The 18,453-nt window shown below is 37.2% G+C and overlaps 1 protein-coding gene across 1 annotated transcript in view; it reads left to right on the top strand.

The window, feature by feature from the left end:
• CHRM3 (cholinergic receptor, muscarinic 3) overlaps positions 1 to 18,453 on the top strand; it is a 197,134-nt gene that overhangs the window by 66,294 nt on the left and 112,387 nt on the right. Inside the window, exon 2 of the mRNA XM_010562611.1 lies at positions 177 to 279. Coding sequence (XP_010560913.1) covers positions 182 to 279 — 98 coding nt within the window. The 5' untranslated portion in view covers positions 177 to 181. The remainder of the gene's footprint in view (positions 1 to 176; positions 280 to 18,453) is intronic.

Genomic DNA, 18,453 nt, shown 5'->3' with positions numbered 1-18,453 from the left:
GGTCTCCAAGATTAAAAAAAGAAAAAAAAAAAGATATTATTCAGTAATAGAAAGTATTAATAGCTTTTGTCTTCTCTTGGTCCAAAGGAGGCCTTTTGGCTTATATGTCTGTGCCTCCCCCATGTGTCTGTAATCTATTTTAATAATTTTTCTTGCATCTTTTGTTTTGTTCACAGCCTACATGCTGACACACTACCAGTTTTGTTTCCAAAAGAGGAGTTCACAGAACTACGCAGTGCCTGATCCAACTAGCCACTTTGATGTTCCTCAGTGGACCATGTAGGTACAATTCAAAGAAACATATATATTCATACTATATTGTTCCAAGTATTCAACATATTGGGAAACAGCAGATTTTTGGCAACAGTGCTCACTTTATGAAGTCAGAGTCTTATGGAATTTATGGACTACAAAATCATTTATTAAGGCCTTCTAAGTTTGTGATGCGTTTTATCAACAGGCACATCTATTTTAAGTTGTTGTGGGTTCTGGGAACACTGCGATGCCTATGATTCCTGTAGGCATACCTCAGTTAACTTTAATAGCAGCTGCAGTGGTGCAAATTTCAGCTTAGGCACAAAACCCGGCAGAGAAATTGAACTAATTCTCAAGCAGTTGGCAAACTTTGCGCTTCTTGTTATTACAACTGCACAACTAGCAGAATAAGAGCTAGCCAGGGTAAGAGCTAGGCTGAACAGGTTAAGAAGAGTAGAACAGTATCATGTTATTGGTAATCAGGAGAAAGATGCCTTCAGGTTATTCCTGCTGAGCATCTTGAGCTTCTGCACAAACCTTCAAGTTTTCTATGAGTATCAGACAAAAAATGCAGCCGATATTCCACCTCCAGGATTTCCCTGCAGAATAATTCAGTCTTGCTATAGTAGAGGTGAGAATCTAACCAGTTAAATTCAGTTTCTTGAAAAGTATGTTTTCACTCCTGGTTTTGATGTGCTAGCTGGGTTTAGTTTCAACAAGTCATTTCCCTCTGCGAGAGTAAACCTAGACAAAGAAGTAAATTGTTCTGATTAAATTGCCAGAATTCATTATCACTTGACTGCTTTCTCCCTTGTATGTTATGCTGGTTTATGTCTCAGTTGCAGTAGCATTTAAAATAATTTACATGAATTGGTAGGCTGCAGCGTTTATGTTTACATTATAGTTGGTGTTTCTTTTACATTCCTTGCACATTTCTGTAAAAATTCCACTTTGGTTTGCATTTCTAATTTTGTGGAAATGAACGGTAAACATGGATATGTAGCAGTGGTTTAGATGGCCTGTATTTACACATGCTGGCACACTCTCCTTGCAGAGAAAACAGCTCTCCTCACATACTTGCTTTAGGGACTGTGGCACTGACAGTTTATTGTGATTGTTTCTGGAGTGTCTTGAGATTTCAGTCACTCAATTCTGTCTGGAGAAAGCTGCTAACCAAGTCATCTCAGGAAAGAACTTTCATAGCATAGTGGCTGAATCTTTATGGCTTCAATACTAACAACGGATGTCTTGGATGAATCCTGAAATGATGCTTAGCCCTGCTTTCATATCCTGAAATTAGGACATGGTATCTTGCACACTGTTACACAGCTCGCCATATTCAGTTACAGTTGGTTTTGCCTTTCATGTTGTGTTGACCATATTCCAGCTTTACTTACTTTTTTTTCAGGTATTTTGTATAAGGTGAAAGGTTGTGGGTTTGTTTTGGTTTTTTTTTCCTGATGACAGATTTTCTATGAATATAATTCTGAAAACACATAAATTTTCTGGTTTAGTAGTTAAATTTAAATTGTCACAATTCATAAGTGGGTTGCTAGCTCTAGGTTGAGGAAGAGGTTCATGTTCTCTGTTCTGAGTATCCAAAATCTTCCCCAGTTGTAACTGATAGGCAGGAAAGCAATCTCAAAAGACATTTATTATGCTGGAGAGGATATTGAGTCTGAGGAGAATGCCTTTTCTGTAGGTATCAGTGGCACAACAATTCCTTGTCAGGAAATTTTTTAATTTGTGCCAAAATTCAGAGTACCCCAAAGAAACTGGAATTGAACTGTATTCAGTTATAGCCTAAAAGGAAAGTAACAAAGAAAATACCTGAATTCATATAATTAACTTCTGCAAATTTTTTACAGTCCACATCTCTCTCCCTGTATAAACACGTATTATTTGTCACTTAGACTCTGATGTGACAGTGGGGAAACAGTGAACAAAAAATGAAAGGTTAAAGCACCAAACTATATAATCCGTCTGTAAGAAATATACTAACAAAGTTTTCAGAAAGCCAGAAATTAGTATCTTCTTTTTTTCTGATACTAAATTAGGAACAACAAAGCCATTATGCAAATAAATCTAATGGATTGCTTTAGATTTACACTACACTGTCATGCTAGCTCTTAAGAGATTATATGTATAAAGAAATAATAAAATAACATGCTTTACTACCCACAAATGTGCAGCACATTAAACAGAATTTGTCAGTTCATCTGAACACATTACGTTAGTCAAGAGGAGCAGCATCATTTTGCTTAGCAAATCTGCACCAGCTAGACTGTTTGGGCTGTCAGAATCTTAAAATCTTGCCTCAAATGCAAGGGTAATGGTCACTATGACATGCATTTGTCATTTAACACAAGTAATGCTTGTGCTTTAGTAGCTTTTAGCAAAGTATAGATGTCTGCTAAGGTTGTGGTACAGGTCAGCTCTCTAATACAAAGTGCAAATTCTAACACAATTGGTGTAACTTTCAAGTGTGAACTAGATAATGTCTGATCTAAGAAGAGCCAAAGGAAATGTCTTTTCTTAGAAGGTTTGTACAGCATTATATTCATGTCAATTATTTAAAGAAAAATAATAATGTGTTAAATTCATTCATATTTGTTTCATATAGTCATAAATGTGATTAAAAATACTTTTTCTGCATTTAAATACCTACCTGAAACTTTGTGATATTGACAAAATCTAACTCAATCAGAAGTTTAACTCCAGAACATTGATACTTGTTATATAGAGTAGTGACACAGAAATATTCATTCCTATACGTTATCCCTTGAAAAATGATTCAAGCTCTTAATCAAACACTAATGAGAATGTGTATTTTTATTTATTTATCTATTTATTTTTTTATAAATTGTTGTAGTAGGTTAGAGCAGAAGAGTAGCTTTCACAAAAAGAACAACCAATTCAAAGTATATGTAATTTCTGACTACAGCTGTCATGAGTTCATGCGGTAAGCAGTTGTACAATCAGCCAAATCTTAGAGTGCTTACTTGCTTAGTCCCTTTGAAGTGACTTGGCTTGGCATTATTTCAGGAGAAGCATCACAGCTTAGACCATTGTATATCTATGGCTGGCGTGTTGAGTTAATGGTTCATCCATGAGGATAGGGTACTATTATGCTTTAAAAAGATGATTAATGGCCAAAATTAATTTTCTAGAGACAATTTCCTCTTTGTCACATGTTATTTAACTAAGTCTATGCAGTAGCTATTGATGATGAGGAGAGCACGTAGACTGGCGTTCAATTTATTCATTCATAGTTGCTTATTTATTCATAAATAGATTATTTTAATTACTTGGAGGAAAAAAGATGACACAAACTGGTCATCTGTAATTTGCAGCCTGAAAGAAAGTGTACTTGTTATACTAGAATTAAATTTTTTAAGGATTTGTGATTTAAATGAAAAATGGAAATATTTGCATATTTAAATTTAAGTATACAAAATATAATTACTCTCAGCTGAAACTCCCTCTAGGGTATAGTGTAAAGAATTCTTTTTCCATTACATGCATTAAAAACTCAAGTGGAGTGATTATGGCTGAGTTCCGTTCCCTCTGAAAAAACATAACTTTTATCAACAAAGATCTTTCAATACCTTTTTTCAGAGGGAAGGCTATTAGTCTGCAGAATTACAAATTTCTATGTCCTCTGGCATTTTAAAAAAATCTTGAGTTTTCTTGTCACGTACTTCACCAGACTGATCATGTTTAAATTGTGAGGTCAGACTAGTTTGCAGCAGTAGGTGGTATGTGAAATACAGACTTCAGGAAGAGCATGATTTCCGTAACCGCTTCAGAGGAAATACATTATAAATAAAATACATTTCTCTGGGGACTTAACAAAACTATTCTGTTTATAATTTAAATTACGTTAAGCTAAATAAAATAGTACAGTAAAACCCTCAAGGGAAAAATACTTCATTTAAGTTTGAACATTACATTACTGCCATTAATTGGAAGTATTTTACTCTCTCTCTAATAGTTTATTTTTCATTGAGTATATATAATTAAAAGTATTGTCATTATAACAGGAGACATTCTCTTCCATTTTGTGTTCCAAGCCCTTCTGTTCAGTAGATCACGATAGTTTTATTTGCCTACCTTCCTTCATTTCTCACTGCTTTATTCCTGGTGACTAACGCTCTGAGCATCAGTGTATGACAGATTACCATCGCTGTGTCACGCGTGTTCAACTTAATCGAACTCGTACTGGAACTGACACTCTCAACCAGCCTGAAGTTCTGTATCGAAACCACAGAGTGTGAGACTTTCTTCTGCTGGAGTATTTTAGAGTCTGCTCGTCCAAACCATGCAGCTTCTTGCTTCTTCTGGCGTGCTCCCAGAGTTAACTGTTGAGCAGGGGCTGCAACACAAGCAAGAGAATCCATTAGTTTCCCTACTTTATAAATGTAACTTGGAGGCAGAGAGGAGATGCTGTACATACGTACATGCATACGTGCGTGTGTGTATTTTGTGTATCTACAGTTTTAAGGTCATACATGTTTGTGCATGTGTGCGCATGTGATTTGCTGGTATACATATGGTTTCCTTTCTTTTCTTGCTATAAATTTATGCCTATTCAGTTTCATATGGGAACCTGATAGGATATTCCACTTCAAGTCATATGAAGATAATATGGCTTCCAGGAGAGGGTGACTAGGAGAATATTGGAAAACTTCAGTGAACTATCTAATTGTAAGAATGATTTATTCTACCTTCCTTTTTCACCTCGTGACAAGAGACCATATAGTCTGAACTAAATCAGGTTATTGTTCTTAACAGCAAGGAAGGCAGTACGTCTGTAGTGTCGAGCTCCTCTAATATTGACAGCTTTGAAATACAAGTTTCTGTAGAAATTGTCTAAGTACATATAAGTTTACAGAAGCTGAAACAGGTTTATATAATAGAAGCAGGTCAGTCCCATATGCAATACTTATTCCCACTTTAGAGTCAGCTTTAAACCAGCCACTAACTTCAAATTAATCACCATTTAAGATCTAAAACAAGCTTTGTGTTTCATATAAATTAAATTCAAGTGATTAAAAATATTTTTGCCATGGGAAAATAAATCTTTACAGCTAAATATTAACAGTATCGAAATATAAAAAAGAAAGAAGCCATGCACAAATTTTTCCCTAATTTATAAAATGTTTGCTTTTTTTTTTAAAGAGCACTTTCAAAAGGCAATCGTAATTAAAAATAATGCTGGATTGAATAAAAACTTTGTTGAGTAAACCTTGGGGGGTTGGGGGAAGTAGTACAGAATATCAAAGCTTAGACATATTTTCCATTGACTCAGAACCTAAAGGTTTTATGAAAAAAGTAAGAAGAATTAGTCACAAAAGTCTAAAGAAATTACTGCTTCGGTATATTTTCCAAGATTTTCATTAACACTTAAATAAGTTTACAGTTTCATTGTATATCCTTAGGAAATGTTTCTTTTTCTTTTCTGCTTTATAAGATCTTTTTTTTTTCTCCAGTATTATTTGTCTGCATTTTAAAACTAGCTTTTGTTCCTACTATAAATGGTCATCATGTGATTAAATAATAGAGGTAATGAACTCTGTAATGAAATACTGAATTTACTATACTGCGGCAAGTAGGAATTGATCTGAGTTTTTCTGTATTATTTTTTAACTTTCTCCAAGTTGGGGGTACTGGTGGATGAAAAGCTGGATATGAGCTGGCAATGTGTGCTTGCAGCCCAGAAGGCCAACCGTATCCTGGGCTGCATCAAAAGCAGGGTGGCCAGCAGGTCGAGGGAGGGGATTCTGCCCCTCTGCTCTGCTCTGGTGAGACCCCACCTGCAGTGGTGCATCCAGCTCTGGGGTCCTCAGTACGAGACAGACATGGACCTGTTGGAATGGGTCCAGAGGAGGGCCACAAAAATGATCAGAGGGGTGCAACACCTCTTCTATGAAGACAGGCTGAGAGAGTTGAGGTTGTTCAGCCTGGAGAAGAGAAGGCTCTGGGGGGACCTTGTTGCAGCCGTTCAATACTTAAAGGGGGCTTATGAGAAAAGATAGGGACAAACTTTTTAGTAGGGCCTGTTGCGATAGGAAAAGGAGTAATGGTTTTAAACTAAAAGAGGGTAGATTCAGACTAGAGATGAGGAATAAAATTTTTTTACGATGAGGGTGGTGAAACACTGGCACAGGTTGCCCAGAGAGGTGGTAGATGCCCCATCCCTGGAAACATTCAAGGTCAGGTTGGACGGGGCTCTGAGCAACCTGATCTACTTGAAGATATCTCCATTCATTGCAGGGAGTGTTGGACTAGATGACCTTTCAAGGTCCCTTCCAACCCAAACTATACTATGATTCTATGAAATTTATTCAAAAATAGTTTTCATTATGCAATTAAATTACACTATGATTAATTCTTTTTTTCCCTTTCTTGTCTCCTATCCCTTTCCACCAATTTCAAAGTTAATAGAGAATAATTTTGTGATTTTAATAATTGTATATGCATATATCACCACATATTTTGTTTAGCTCTCTGGCTGGGATGATTTGTGGTAGGCTGAATAAAAAGTTAGTTCCTCATTAAAAATCTGAAAGTGTTGTGCAACAGAAGTCCATCTTTCTGTAGGTAAATGTATGCTTGTATCGCCAACTAAAATTCAATATGCTAAGATAGTTCACATCCTACTCTCAGGGCTGACTGCTTGATCATCACAAAGAAACAAAAGCCCTTGGAGAAATTCAGGTCGGTAGCAAACACTGGAGAGGTGGGTTGGGAGGGCAGCAGTCCCTCCATCCCCTTCCCCAGCTCTTGCTGCAGCTGTGTCCCCCTCGTGTTGCCTGCTCCTCTCCAGACCCATGGTACATGAGGTGACGGCCACGTTCTCCTCGTAACTCCTCATGCGCAAGGACTTAAGGAGGAACTTCTAGTCGTTACCTTAGTGATACAACCTTAGGATTTTGCTGAAATGTCTATATGTAGTTGTCATAGAGGTACCTAGCTAAAGCTGCAAGGTAACTAGGTTTTCCTTTAAGGAGGAACTGCAAGACTTCAAAATGAGGCTTTGTTCTGAATTTGCAAATTTGTCTGTTTGACTAGTTGTGCACTTTATCATGCGCTCTGTCTTCATATGCACACAGCTGCCAGCCAGCCATGCTCTGAATGACAGCAAGGCACTAGATTCACACGTTTTATTAGGAATATGAGTCACAGGGGAACATGGTTGCAAGTCCACCAAATCTGTTGTTTCAATGCAATTTATAAGTAAAATCAGATTTCAAATGGACAGTTAATGTGGAAAGGAAAATCTTTTCATTCCAAAATGTCCAAAAATTTTATTACAAAATATTTTCAACCTTCTGCACATACAATAACACCTTGTCTGGTCTGTTTTTCTAGTTACATTGCTCTGAAAAACAATCTCATCTCACATTTGTGCCTTTCATATTGTCTCTCATGATGCTATAGCACTGTCTTGAAATAACCCCTCAAAACTGTACTCTTTTTTTATTATTATTTTGAACACTGTAGTGAGCAAGTGAAAATGAAAGATTGAAGCACTAAAGTCAGGTATACTTCAAGATGTGTTAAGTTACTTAAACGTATAAAAATGTTTTTAACACACATATGTAACATAAACCATAGTGCATTTATATAGATGTTAGCCATCTCTTTCTTGTTTTCTTATTTAGCCTATGAGATTTCTGGGTAATGTATTGTGTCTGATGTGTTGGTGGCTGCTATCAAAATACAAATAATAAAAGATATCATAGTGGAGGTGTCAGTCCAGCTGCAGGTAGTAATCAATGCTGCTTTGAAGCGGAGAATGTAGGAGGAAAGGAAATGGACCAAACAAAGAAGCTGTATTTGTACTTTTTCCCTGGGATTTTTCCACCTTTTTCCATTTTAGACATCAGAAGAATAAGCGTTTATGAAACTGAGCTTTATATTCAGTTCTTGGGCACAGTGTATCACTTGTGCATGAAAGCTAGAGGGGTTCACAGTCAGCTCTAGCAAGATGGTCACTGCTAATTTGCCTGGTGCTGGGTGAATTACAAAGCTTATGCTTTCATGCTAGTGCATATCTTCTGAAAAAATGCCTGCATTTTATTGGGATACCATTGCAGAGCTGATCCTACCAAGATGCCAAGGGCTGATTGCCTAAGATATACTGACTTTCAATGTCAGCCCCTGTTGATTTAATACAGTTGTTTGCATGTGACAAAAAAAAAAAAAGATTCCTCAGTGTTCAAAGCATTTTAAAATCTCTGGTTTTTTCAGTGAGGATTTTGAATAGGTGACTTTGAAGCTGATTGTTTCAGAACAAATTAAACAGGTCCAAACTTATGCTTGTAGCATGCACTGATACAGCGTGCATGAGAGAAGAGTTAGAATCACATTCACTGCAATCTGTAATTACTTTGTTGGTGAGTTCATAAAACTTATCCTAGTGTTTAATAGTAAAGAAGAAATTAGTAGTGTGCCTCTACCATTTTTGTGGAAGATACTCCACCCCTTCTGTTAATTTATATTAACAGGTTGACTATGTTGACAGACTGACACTGAGGAAAGGAGGTTATGAATGATTGTGTCACAGAGGCACGTGCAATCAAATCCAATAGGTGTTAAAAGTCAGATTTATTCTTCAGTAAAAAGTTAGTTAGAACTCTGGTAACATTTTATAAACCACAGGCTCAATGGTGTAAAGGGAACTAGTACTACACAGCCGACTTAAGAATCCTTAAGATTTAAAAGTGATGACTCAAAATGCGCATATCACTCACCTGAAAGATGAGGGCTCTCAACCTCGAGGAGTTACCTAGGGCGGCATCCCTGACTGCAGACCCACTGCTCCGAGGAGGACTGATTCCAAATGTCTTCCGGTGGGACCCCGTTTACACCCTTGTTGAATCTGACCTGTGGTCATTTAATCCCTATTGGCCAAAAAGGTCACTCAGTGTACCTGGCACATCTCAATTGGTCTGTTCAACGTTCAAGCTGTAGCCTCCAGGGTTTGGGGTTTTTTCTCTTCTCCCTACCTGGAGAAGTTTCATTTCCTGCTGGGGGGATCGTACTGCCACAGGTGTAAATCGAATGATTCACTATGGTTCTTCAATTTCAAACTTTTCTCAAATTTAATTAATTAAATCATTCATTTAACTAATTAAAAGAGTTGTTGTTGCTTTGATGCTTATCTTAAAGTGAAGTGAAAAGTATTTTCAATAACAGCACAACAAATTTTCAGTGTCACACTGTGGCCCAAGGGATGCCCAAGATAAGGTATTGTAGCTCTTGGGAAAGATCAACAGAGAAGTTGTACAACCAAGAGCAGAGCTTTCTGTGGCATGGTGACAAGGACTCGGACTCAGTAATCCAAATGCCCTCTGCTTCTATTTGTAACTGGCAGTCTGCCCAAGCATTTTCAAGATTTGTTTCCATTTGTCTTTGTGCTCACATTTTAGCATTTACCTCTTAGATTTTGCCACTGCTCTGTGACATCTGCAGGGTCTGATGACCAGGATCTCAAAGTCTTTGTGTGTAATCATTGACCATTTCCTACATAATTGCTAGGTGACAGAGCTGCAGGCAACACAACTTGCAAGAGAGGACTTTCAGCCTGATTTCTGATTTTCAGGTGAGCTCTAGGCTCCACTCCTACACCACTTCATCTAAGGTTATTGCAGCTCTGGTGGGACTGTGCAAAGGGTTTGAACAGCTGGAGGCTCAAGTGGGCTGAAAAACATGTACTGGGCTGCTGATCGGCTGGCATTTACCAGCTTGACTGACTTCTAAAAGGAAACTTGAGAAGCAACATTTTGACACACAATTTTTCAGTGACATTCGCATTAAATGGATATAACGTCTGTCTTCAAAAGTACTGAGCTGGATCTGCAGGCTATGTTACTCTGAATAATTTTTAGAAGTATATCTTCCCTTCTGAAACATTTATTGGACATTGTATGGTTAATAATAACTAGGTGTACTTAAAGGTCCCTGAGGAAAGAACAACAGGTGGTCCGTGTCAGTCGTATTTTTTTTCATATGGGGAACATTAAGTTGAAGATTGGCTGCTATATACTATATTGGTTTATTTGTCTCTCAACAGAAAATAAGTTGCATTTTATACCAAGGTATTACCTAGTGCATCTTGGGGAAAGGATGTGGACTCTTAAGTTTCTGGTCTTTTGTTTGCCCAAGCCAGTGCCTCTTTGATGAGTTGCATTTCTACTTTTTTCACACTGCATCCATTCCTAGTGATTCCTTTTCTTCTAAATAGCAGCCAAGGTTGAGTAATTATTATTATCTGTTATCTTTATGCATCTGTCTCTTTGGGACTATTTGGATCGTATGCCTAAAACCCAGTCAGGACTGAGAAAGATTTAAAGTACTGACAAATCCATTTTCTTATTACTCTTCTTTTTAATTGGGGCAAACTCGGTAACCTAAGGACTACCAATCCATACATCCCTTCTTCTCACTAGCCAACATGTTTTGCATTAACAGGGGTTCTATTAGCAATTTTTTGGTTATCTGCAACTGCTGAAGAGGCCGCTGGGATGAACTGCACCAAGTAGCTACCAAAAATATATAGGGTTGTGTAGTGCATTAGATGTCATTAAATGCTTAAATTAGATCCCTAGTGCACACATGTACAATCATTACTACTTGTAATATGTATCAACAGTTTCAGCTCTAAAAATTTAAACTCAAGCTCTGTAGTAGCCACTGCCATTAATTTGCTCAGACTGTTTGTCAGTACACATAGGGATTTGTTGGAGAGGATCAATAATTAGTGGGATATTTGCTGAGGTTTCTTCCGCATTTTAAAGATAGTTTTACATTTTGTTTCAGTGAGTCTGATTAGCTTTTGGCAATTTAAAGAAATGAAAAGAGTAAATCTTGAACTGGAAAGAAATGCCTGTATTCTTCTGGGCCCTTATTTCTGCTAATGCTACCTGCAGAGTAGAACAATTCTACAGGAGAGTGTCTATCACTTATACTAAAATGAGAATCAAGGAAATAAAACTTAAAAACCTTCAAGACAAGAAGGTAGGGAGCTGCCTGGAAAAGAGAAATATCTTTAGAAAAATGATTTCAAGTTGCTAGGACTTATTTCTAAGGGGGAAGAGGGGGAAGAGAGAAAAGATGTTATATTTAACAACACTTAGAGGAGATAGGACTTCATCTCTGAAAAGTCCTGCGGAGGACCCCTATATGCTAAGCTACACAGAATTTAATCCACCTCCGAAAGATGAAGGGATGAGGTGAACCTGCCAGAATTTAAGCCTCTGCTTCCAGGGAGTCTAGGTTTTTCTACCGTAGTGATTAGATCTCAAAGCTACTTTCTCTGGCTATAAATCCCTCTAAATCATTGCTTTAAAGAATTGTATACAAACTGACTGTAGCTCCATGAGGTAGTGAGGAGCCTCCATTATTTCAGTGCAGGGACCAAGAGGATTGAGAGTCAGGTATTTGAGAAAAATACACGCTATTCTTGGTTGGTTTCTTCTTGCTCAGTCCTTTTTCATTTAGAATACTTGTGGCATAAATAAATAATACAGCTTTGATTTTCCAGTTCAGTTTCTGGTGTAAAGATCCCAAAATGTAGGGATATATATTTCTTACATATCAGATTTAGAAAGCTCCTGCAAATTAAGCCAAAGGGATTCCTTTCCTTATCTATGTATTTAGGTATGTATGCATTTGTTTGTTTTATTTATTGCATTTGCCCTGATGACTACAAGTTTAAAACCAGTGAATTCTGTTGTTCCACTTTTGTGAGGTTTAAATAAGCATATGATAATGGAAATAGAGAAAAACGGGTGATGGCTCTTGGTCTCCTATTAATAGTTTTAAAAGGCTGGACCTTATATTCAGAGTTTTCTACATAAAAGCAGTATGTTTTATTAAAAAGATAATAGTATTGTATACAATTAATATGAATGAAAACATCTTTTTTCTTGAGATTTTTGATGAAATGTAATAGCACATATTTTCATTTTAGTGATGTCTATACATTCTCTATCATCACAAACTGACTTTTTAAGTTAAACATAATCAGATATATCAAATGTTTTTGCATCAAAATTTTTGTATTTTAAAATGATTTATTTTTTTTCACTGACTGAATTTTTCATATAGTGTGATATAAATAACCTAAATAATGGCTTCTTGCAACTAGGAATGAATTGTTTGTGAGCTATCTAGTTACATCAATTTTCAGAAGAATATCAAAGATTTTCCCACATAAAAGTAGATAGAATAAGTGAGGCTTCAACATTTTGGCTTCAGTACTGCTTCCTTTCTAGCGCTTTTCAGTGGTCTGGCTATTAGTGAACTATACGTGTAGATTTTTATGTTTTTAACCTTTATGTGATTGCTGTCATGGATGGAAAGGACATGCCAAATAATATCCAGATCTTTACTTTTCATTAATTAAATATAAAAATGTATATAAGAAAATAAAGGAGGGTACAAATTGATAGTAGGATGTGCACCTTTTTTTTGTAAGACAGATGTAATAGCACCATCTTTGTGAAAATTATGTGAAGGAGTAATTAGGTTGTGGGTTTCTGGAAGTGTCTAAAGGAGGTTAAACTTTCAACAAGAAGTTTTAGATTTTTATTTTTTTTAAATAACCTATTTCTGAGAGTTTCCTGACCCAGAATACCAAACTTACCAGATGCTGGCAATGGCTGTAAACTCAGTTGTAAGTGAGGATTGGATCAGAGAGGAGAAGCACGTGATTTCTGTGTTTTGTGCCTGTGGGAGGGACACAAACCCAGGATTTTTCTGCCCCATTTACAGGGAGCTGAGTAGCAGCAGCAAGAGTAATGCACTGGGAAAAGCTATGCATTCCTTCATTTCTCACCTTTGTGCAGATGTATGAAAAGCAGGGTGGTCGCAATAGTCCGCCTTATCTATTTTTCATCCGAAAAAACCAAGCACAATCAGTCCTTTTATGTGTGCAAACACATCTCAGAAAAAGCACGGACATCTGGCTGACAGTGACTGGATGGGCTTATACGTGTGTTTCACAAATGTAATAAGAGCAAAAAAGCAGAACATTTGTATGACACTGTTAATCTCAGAATAGTACAGGTGACTTTTGTCTGCAACTTCCAACAATGAGTGGGTAGGAAGCATGGATAAACTGTGGGAGACTGCCAGCTCAGATTGGACCTCCGTGGGCAAGGACTTGAGAGCACAGCTGTCTGAAGGCAAGCACGACTCTCTCTTATCCACAGGTACTGAAGCCTGTATCAAGGTATCTGTTGCTATGCTCAGCCCTCCACAGAGTTACATGATGGCTGCGCAGCAGCGGATATGGTCTAAGCTTCAATATGATTTTAAAGGAGATTAACTAATTGTCCTAGATCAGTATTGCAAGCAAGAAATTCTACAAAATCAACATGATGGAAATGTGATCTGTTCAAAGCATGACTTCTTAGAGGAGACTGCGCTAGAACAAGCTGGCAGGTAATACAAGGGATAAGGTTGCTGTAGCACAAAAATAGCATGACATGAAAGTACAGCTGTCTAATGCCAATATGATTTCAGTATCCCATTTTAATAGTTGCAAAGTAAATTCTGGTGTAATGTTCTTCAGAAGCCACTAGAAAAAAAATTTTTAGTAACAATACTATGCTCAGGGTCCTTTCTGATCTCTACAGTTAGGATCGGTCATTCTAAATGTATGTTTTGGGTTTTTTTAAATAAACTATTTCCTGTTACAAAGGCTAAAACAAGAAAACAGAACATACATCGAAACTCTTAATCAGGGGTTGTTTAGAGAGTTCTTCAAATTTGCATCATAATACACACTCTTATCTAGTAAGCAATAGGTTCTGCAAACACAAAACACTTCTTCTTTTATAGTGGACATGTTGATTGCTTGCTAGATGCTGTTCTCCATCACTTTTAATGCTGTCCTTCCCATAGCGATGTTGTAATACCTTTTGGATATGAATTGATCACTTATCACATACGCAAAGAAACACATCCGGTATTGTGTTCTGTTGTGGAAGGGATTTCCTGAAGCATTCACATTGCTAAGGAAGGATAAAAAGTGTTGAGGCAAGGTTGTGCTTGGTTTTGTTTCTGTGGGAATTCACTTCTTGTGTTCTGGCTAATTTCTAGGAAAATTTCTCTACTTCCCATGTAATCAGTATCCCCATAGAAATTTCAGTTATGCCAAAGAAGTAAAGTAGCAAGTTTGTAGAAAGACCAAGTCCCTAGAGGGCAGCTTGAAATATTATTCCCAGATGGATCAGCCTGAACAATGCATTACTAAAATGTAATTGTGTTTAGGGACCTGCCCATTAAGCAATACTGCCATTAGCGTTTATGACATTTTTGCTGTGCAGCTGAAAATATCATGCAGTATTCTTTTCTATTCAGTATTGCATGCCGTGTAACACTGAAGTCCTCTCTTTTGTTCTGCATGAAGTTTCCTCTGTAAATTGTTTTCCTTCAAAAACAAAGCTTCTGCCGTCCTGTCAGTCCTTTCCTAGTCAGTCTGAACAGGGACAAGTTAAGGGAATTTGTCACACTGGAAGCAGTGAAAGAGCTTCAGGAAACTGGTGAGCAAATAGATTAAATATCACTGAGCTCAGTTGCTGCTCATGAGGATGCAGGAGGGAGATACTTTGAATGAAGGAGAAAATTGCTTGGTTTTCACACATTGAGAGGCATCAGGAGCATCCACGCTACTAAGAGTTCTTCTATGTCTAGGAGAAGTCTCTGATATGCTGCACGTGCTGCTGCCAGTCACTCAGCCATTAGGAAGCCTTCTTCCACTAGATTTTAACCATTGATGAGGTGGAGAAGAAATATAATAGTTGTAAAAACAAAGAATTAACCAAGGGATATTTTGCATTTGTATCAGTTCTATTACTTGCTGTTTCTGTTGGAGCAAGGTCACCTTTTAAATAAGCAAAATGCTAACTCTGGCTTCCCATCTCTTGAAAATGAAACAATATCTAAAAAGTACCTTCATAAAAGTATCATCAACATGATTATCTTGTGAATCTGCACAACACATTATTCAGTCCGCAGGCCAAAAGGCTATTGCTATCTCTTAGTCCACTAACTTTGAGGATTCAGGTAGTCAAAATAAGCTTCTTCCATCTTCCATGCTTTCATCTTCTGTGCTTTATCACCTGTAGTCAAAGCTCTTTGAACTTACTGTCAGTCCATTATTATTCATTGCCTACTTATGAGGTCTTCAATTATACCTATGCTTTTCACAGGTGCTACGAAAGAAATCTTAATATAATGTGTTTTCAGAGCTAGCTGAGGCTACATACTTTTAAATGCTAGGAATATTTTATGAAAGTTCAGAACCTTATTCAGCCTAAATCTGTATATACAGATTTATATTTTTTAAGTAAAGAAGGAAATAAATCTGAATGATTTTAATTCTATGTGGGCAGTGTAGAAAAGAATAGAGCTAGTGAATGGATGGCAGTGTTGTCCGTAGAAAAAGTAGGAACAACCTGGTTTCAGTGAAATTTTCTTGGGGGAAACGGGAGGAGGGAGGGAGAACACAGATTCAGAAAGCACCAACAGGAGTAAGAAACAGTTGGCCTACCTCAGGAAAAAAAAAGCATTGCTTAAGGCACTGACACTGGGGTGGTTTAGTCTGGAGAAGAGAAGACTTCAGGGAGACCTTATTGTGACATTTCAATACTTAAAGGGAGTTTATAGGAAAGATAGAGACTTTTTACCAGGGCCTATAGTGATAGGACAAGGGGTAATGGTTTTAAATGAAAAGAGGGTAGATTTAGGTCAGAAATAAGGAAGAAATTCTTTACTGTAAGGGATGGTGAGACACTGGAACAGGATTCCCAGAGAAGTTGTGGGTGCCCCATACTTGGAAGTGTCCAAGGTCAGATTGGATGGGGCTTTGAGCAACCTGATCTACTGAAAGATGTCCCTGACCATGACAGGGGGGTTGGACTACATGACCTTTCAAGGTCCCTTCCAGCCCAAACCGTTCTGTGATTCTGTGGTTCATCCTATGATTCTGTGTAGGAGATAGTCTTTGCTTTAAACCAGACAAGCAGAGGGTTTGAAGAGATATCTCTGTATTCTCATGTAAAAGCTCCAGACCTTGTGTTAGTAGATATTCTGGTAAATATAAGTCTGTGTATCCTATTTATACTTTTAAAAAATCAAATTCCACTTCTCTCCTGATGAAGAACAGAAAAACGCAACCACAATCTCTCAAATGCGAGGACGTTTTCCAATAAGATCTACTTGGGTATGAATTTTTGTTTTCAAATGTGGTCTCAGCACAGGAAAAAAACATTTCACTTTCTTTTCCTGGTTTTCTGATTTGAAGAGTGGATACAATAATATCTTTTTATGAACTCTCAGAGAACTCCAGAGAATGTTAAGTCATATACTACTACATTTGCTTCTATTACCCTAATTCTTGTTAAGAAATGTGTTCTTAGATCTGTATAATGATTTTTACCTGCATCCGGTTTTATCTTTTGAGAGGATCACTATAATCACCAGTCTGCTTTACCCCCAATCTAAGGTAATTTCATAGACCTTTTGTGAGGGCTTAATATGAAACTGTATCCCCCACTTGCTCCATTCCTGTCTGAGCCATTTTCAGACTTTCCTCACAAACCAGTGACGCTACACTTGCGTAATGCCACAAAACCTCCTAATCTGCCAAGGTTTTAAGACCAAGCCCTTCAGTTTCTCCAGAAATTTTCAGAGATGGGTTCAAGATAAAGTTTTAAATCTGTATTGTTGTGCCCATTTAAAGCATAGCTGTTCCTGTTACACTAGGGAAAAACACTGGCTGCATTTCAAAGTTGAAAACATATGTTAGCATTTCTTAGCTTTTCTGTTGCTGTTCCTACTTTTCTGTCATCATTTTAATGTAGATATGCTAAATGGATTAACATGTGCTCACTACAAATCAAAACTTTCACAAAGGGGACCCTGTATCTGTGGACTTCTGTAAGGAATCTTGATATCCTGCTGTGTCTCATGTTTTCAGCCTTATTTTCCATCTTTTCAGTTCTGTCAGCCACAGAGATGACTGGGAAGTATAGTTAACACAATCGTTGCTATCTTATTCCCAATTCACCACGCTGCTTTGTTTTTTTTAATCGTGTATACAGTAACCTATCCTAACTTGAATACTCTGTGTCAGACAGGGACCAAAAAAAAGTAAAAATAGCAGATTAGTGGTTTGGTTTTTTTTTTAAAAATGATGAACAAGGGGAAATTTTGCTTTATTTTTTTTTCCTTTGTTAGAGATAGCTGTAAATTTTTAAATACCTTAATGTCCTAATCCTTGGGACTGTGAAGAAGTTTGCCTCTGACTTTTTCTTTAAGATTTTTTTTTTATATATATATAAATAGAGCTATTTGAAAGATGTTGTCAGATTGTATCTTTCTATGCTTGCAGAGATATTCCAGGAACAAGAGGACAGTTCCCAAAAGAGTGTATCTCTATTTAACTGGAGTTAAGGCTAGTTACATCAGTGATTACATTAGCCTATCACACATACTTTTCTTTCCAAATTAATTTCCTCCGTGATTTTCATCTGGTTTAGATAACAGTTAAGTGATGTTTGTAAACCACCTGATCCATGACTATGAATTTTTTCCCTTAATAATACATCATGCTAGTACCTAATCAAAGTAGCTGACCAAGGACTGATCCAATGACAGACTGACTTTGGAGGAGTAGGGAAGAAAGTGGGGAACTGTCTTGATTTTCTCTCTGCTTAGCATAAACAGGTGCTGAAAGCATCAAGATCTGATACTCTGGGCAGCAGATTTTGCAGAAATTAAGAAAACTCAATCATAAATTCTAGGTTTGATACAGATTTTACTCCAGACCAAGCCAGAACCCCCAAAGAGAGCTGGATTCCTCCTCATACCTGATTCCTGCTATATCTGCCCATCCATTTTGTCTCCTCTTAGCAATGCACATTTCCATTTCTTCTTGGCCCACATGAACATGATTGGCTTGGGTTCTCCTGTGCTGTCACTGACCTTTTCAGGAATTAGCTGCTTTAATATCTCTGAGGGTCTGTACTGAAATATGTGAAGTGAGGAAAACTATAGTGGGAGCCAGGTCTTCATGTGGTGGGGCAACTTGGACAGTTAGGATAAACATATGAGTCTAAATAAGTCCATGATTTAAAATGGCAGTGATCTACTTTATCAGAAAAAAATCCACTTCTCTTT

Source organism: Haliaeetus leucocephalus, unplaced genomic scaffold, assembly GCF_000737465.1.
Source record: "Haliaeetus leucocephalus isolate CR32 unplaced genomic scaffold, Haliaeetus_leucocephalus-4.0 Scaffold162, whole genome shotgun sequence".
Classification (NCBI taxonomy): Eukaryota; Metazoa; Chordata; class Aves; order Accipitriformes; family Accipitridae; genus Haliaeetus; species Haliaeetus leucocephalus.
The sequence above is the reverse complement of the archived record's forward strand: the minus strand, read 5'-3'. Positions and strand labels throughout refer to the sequence as shown.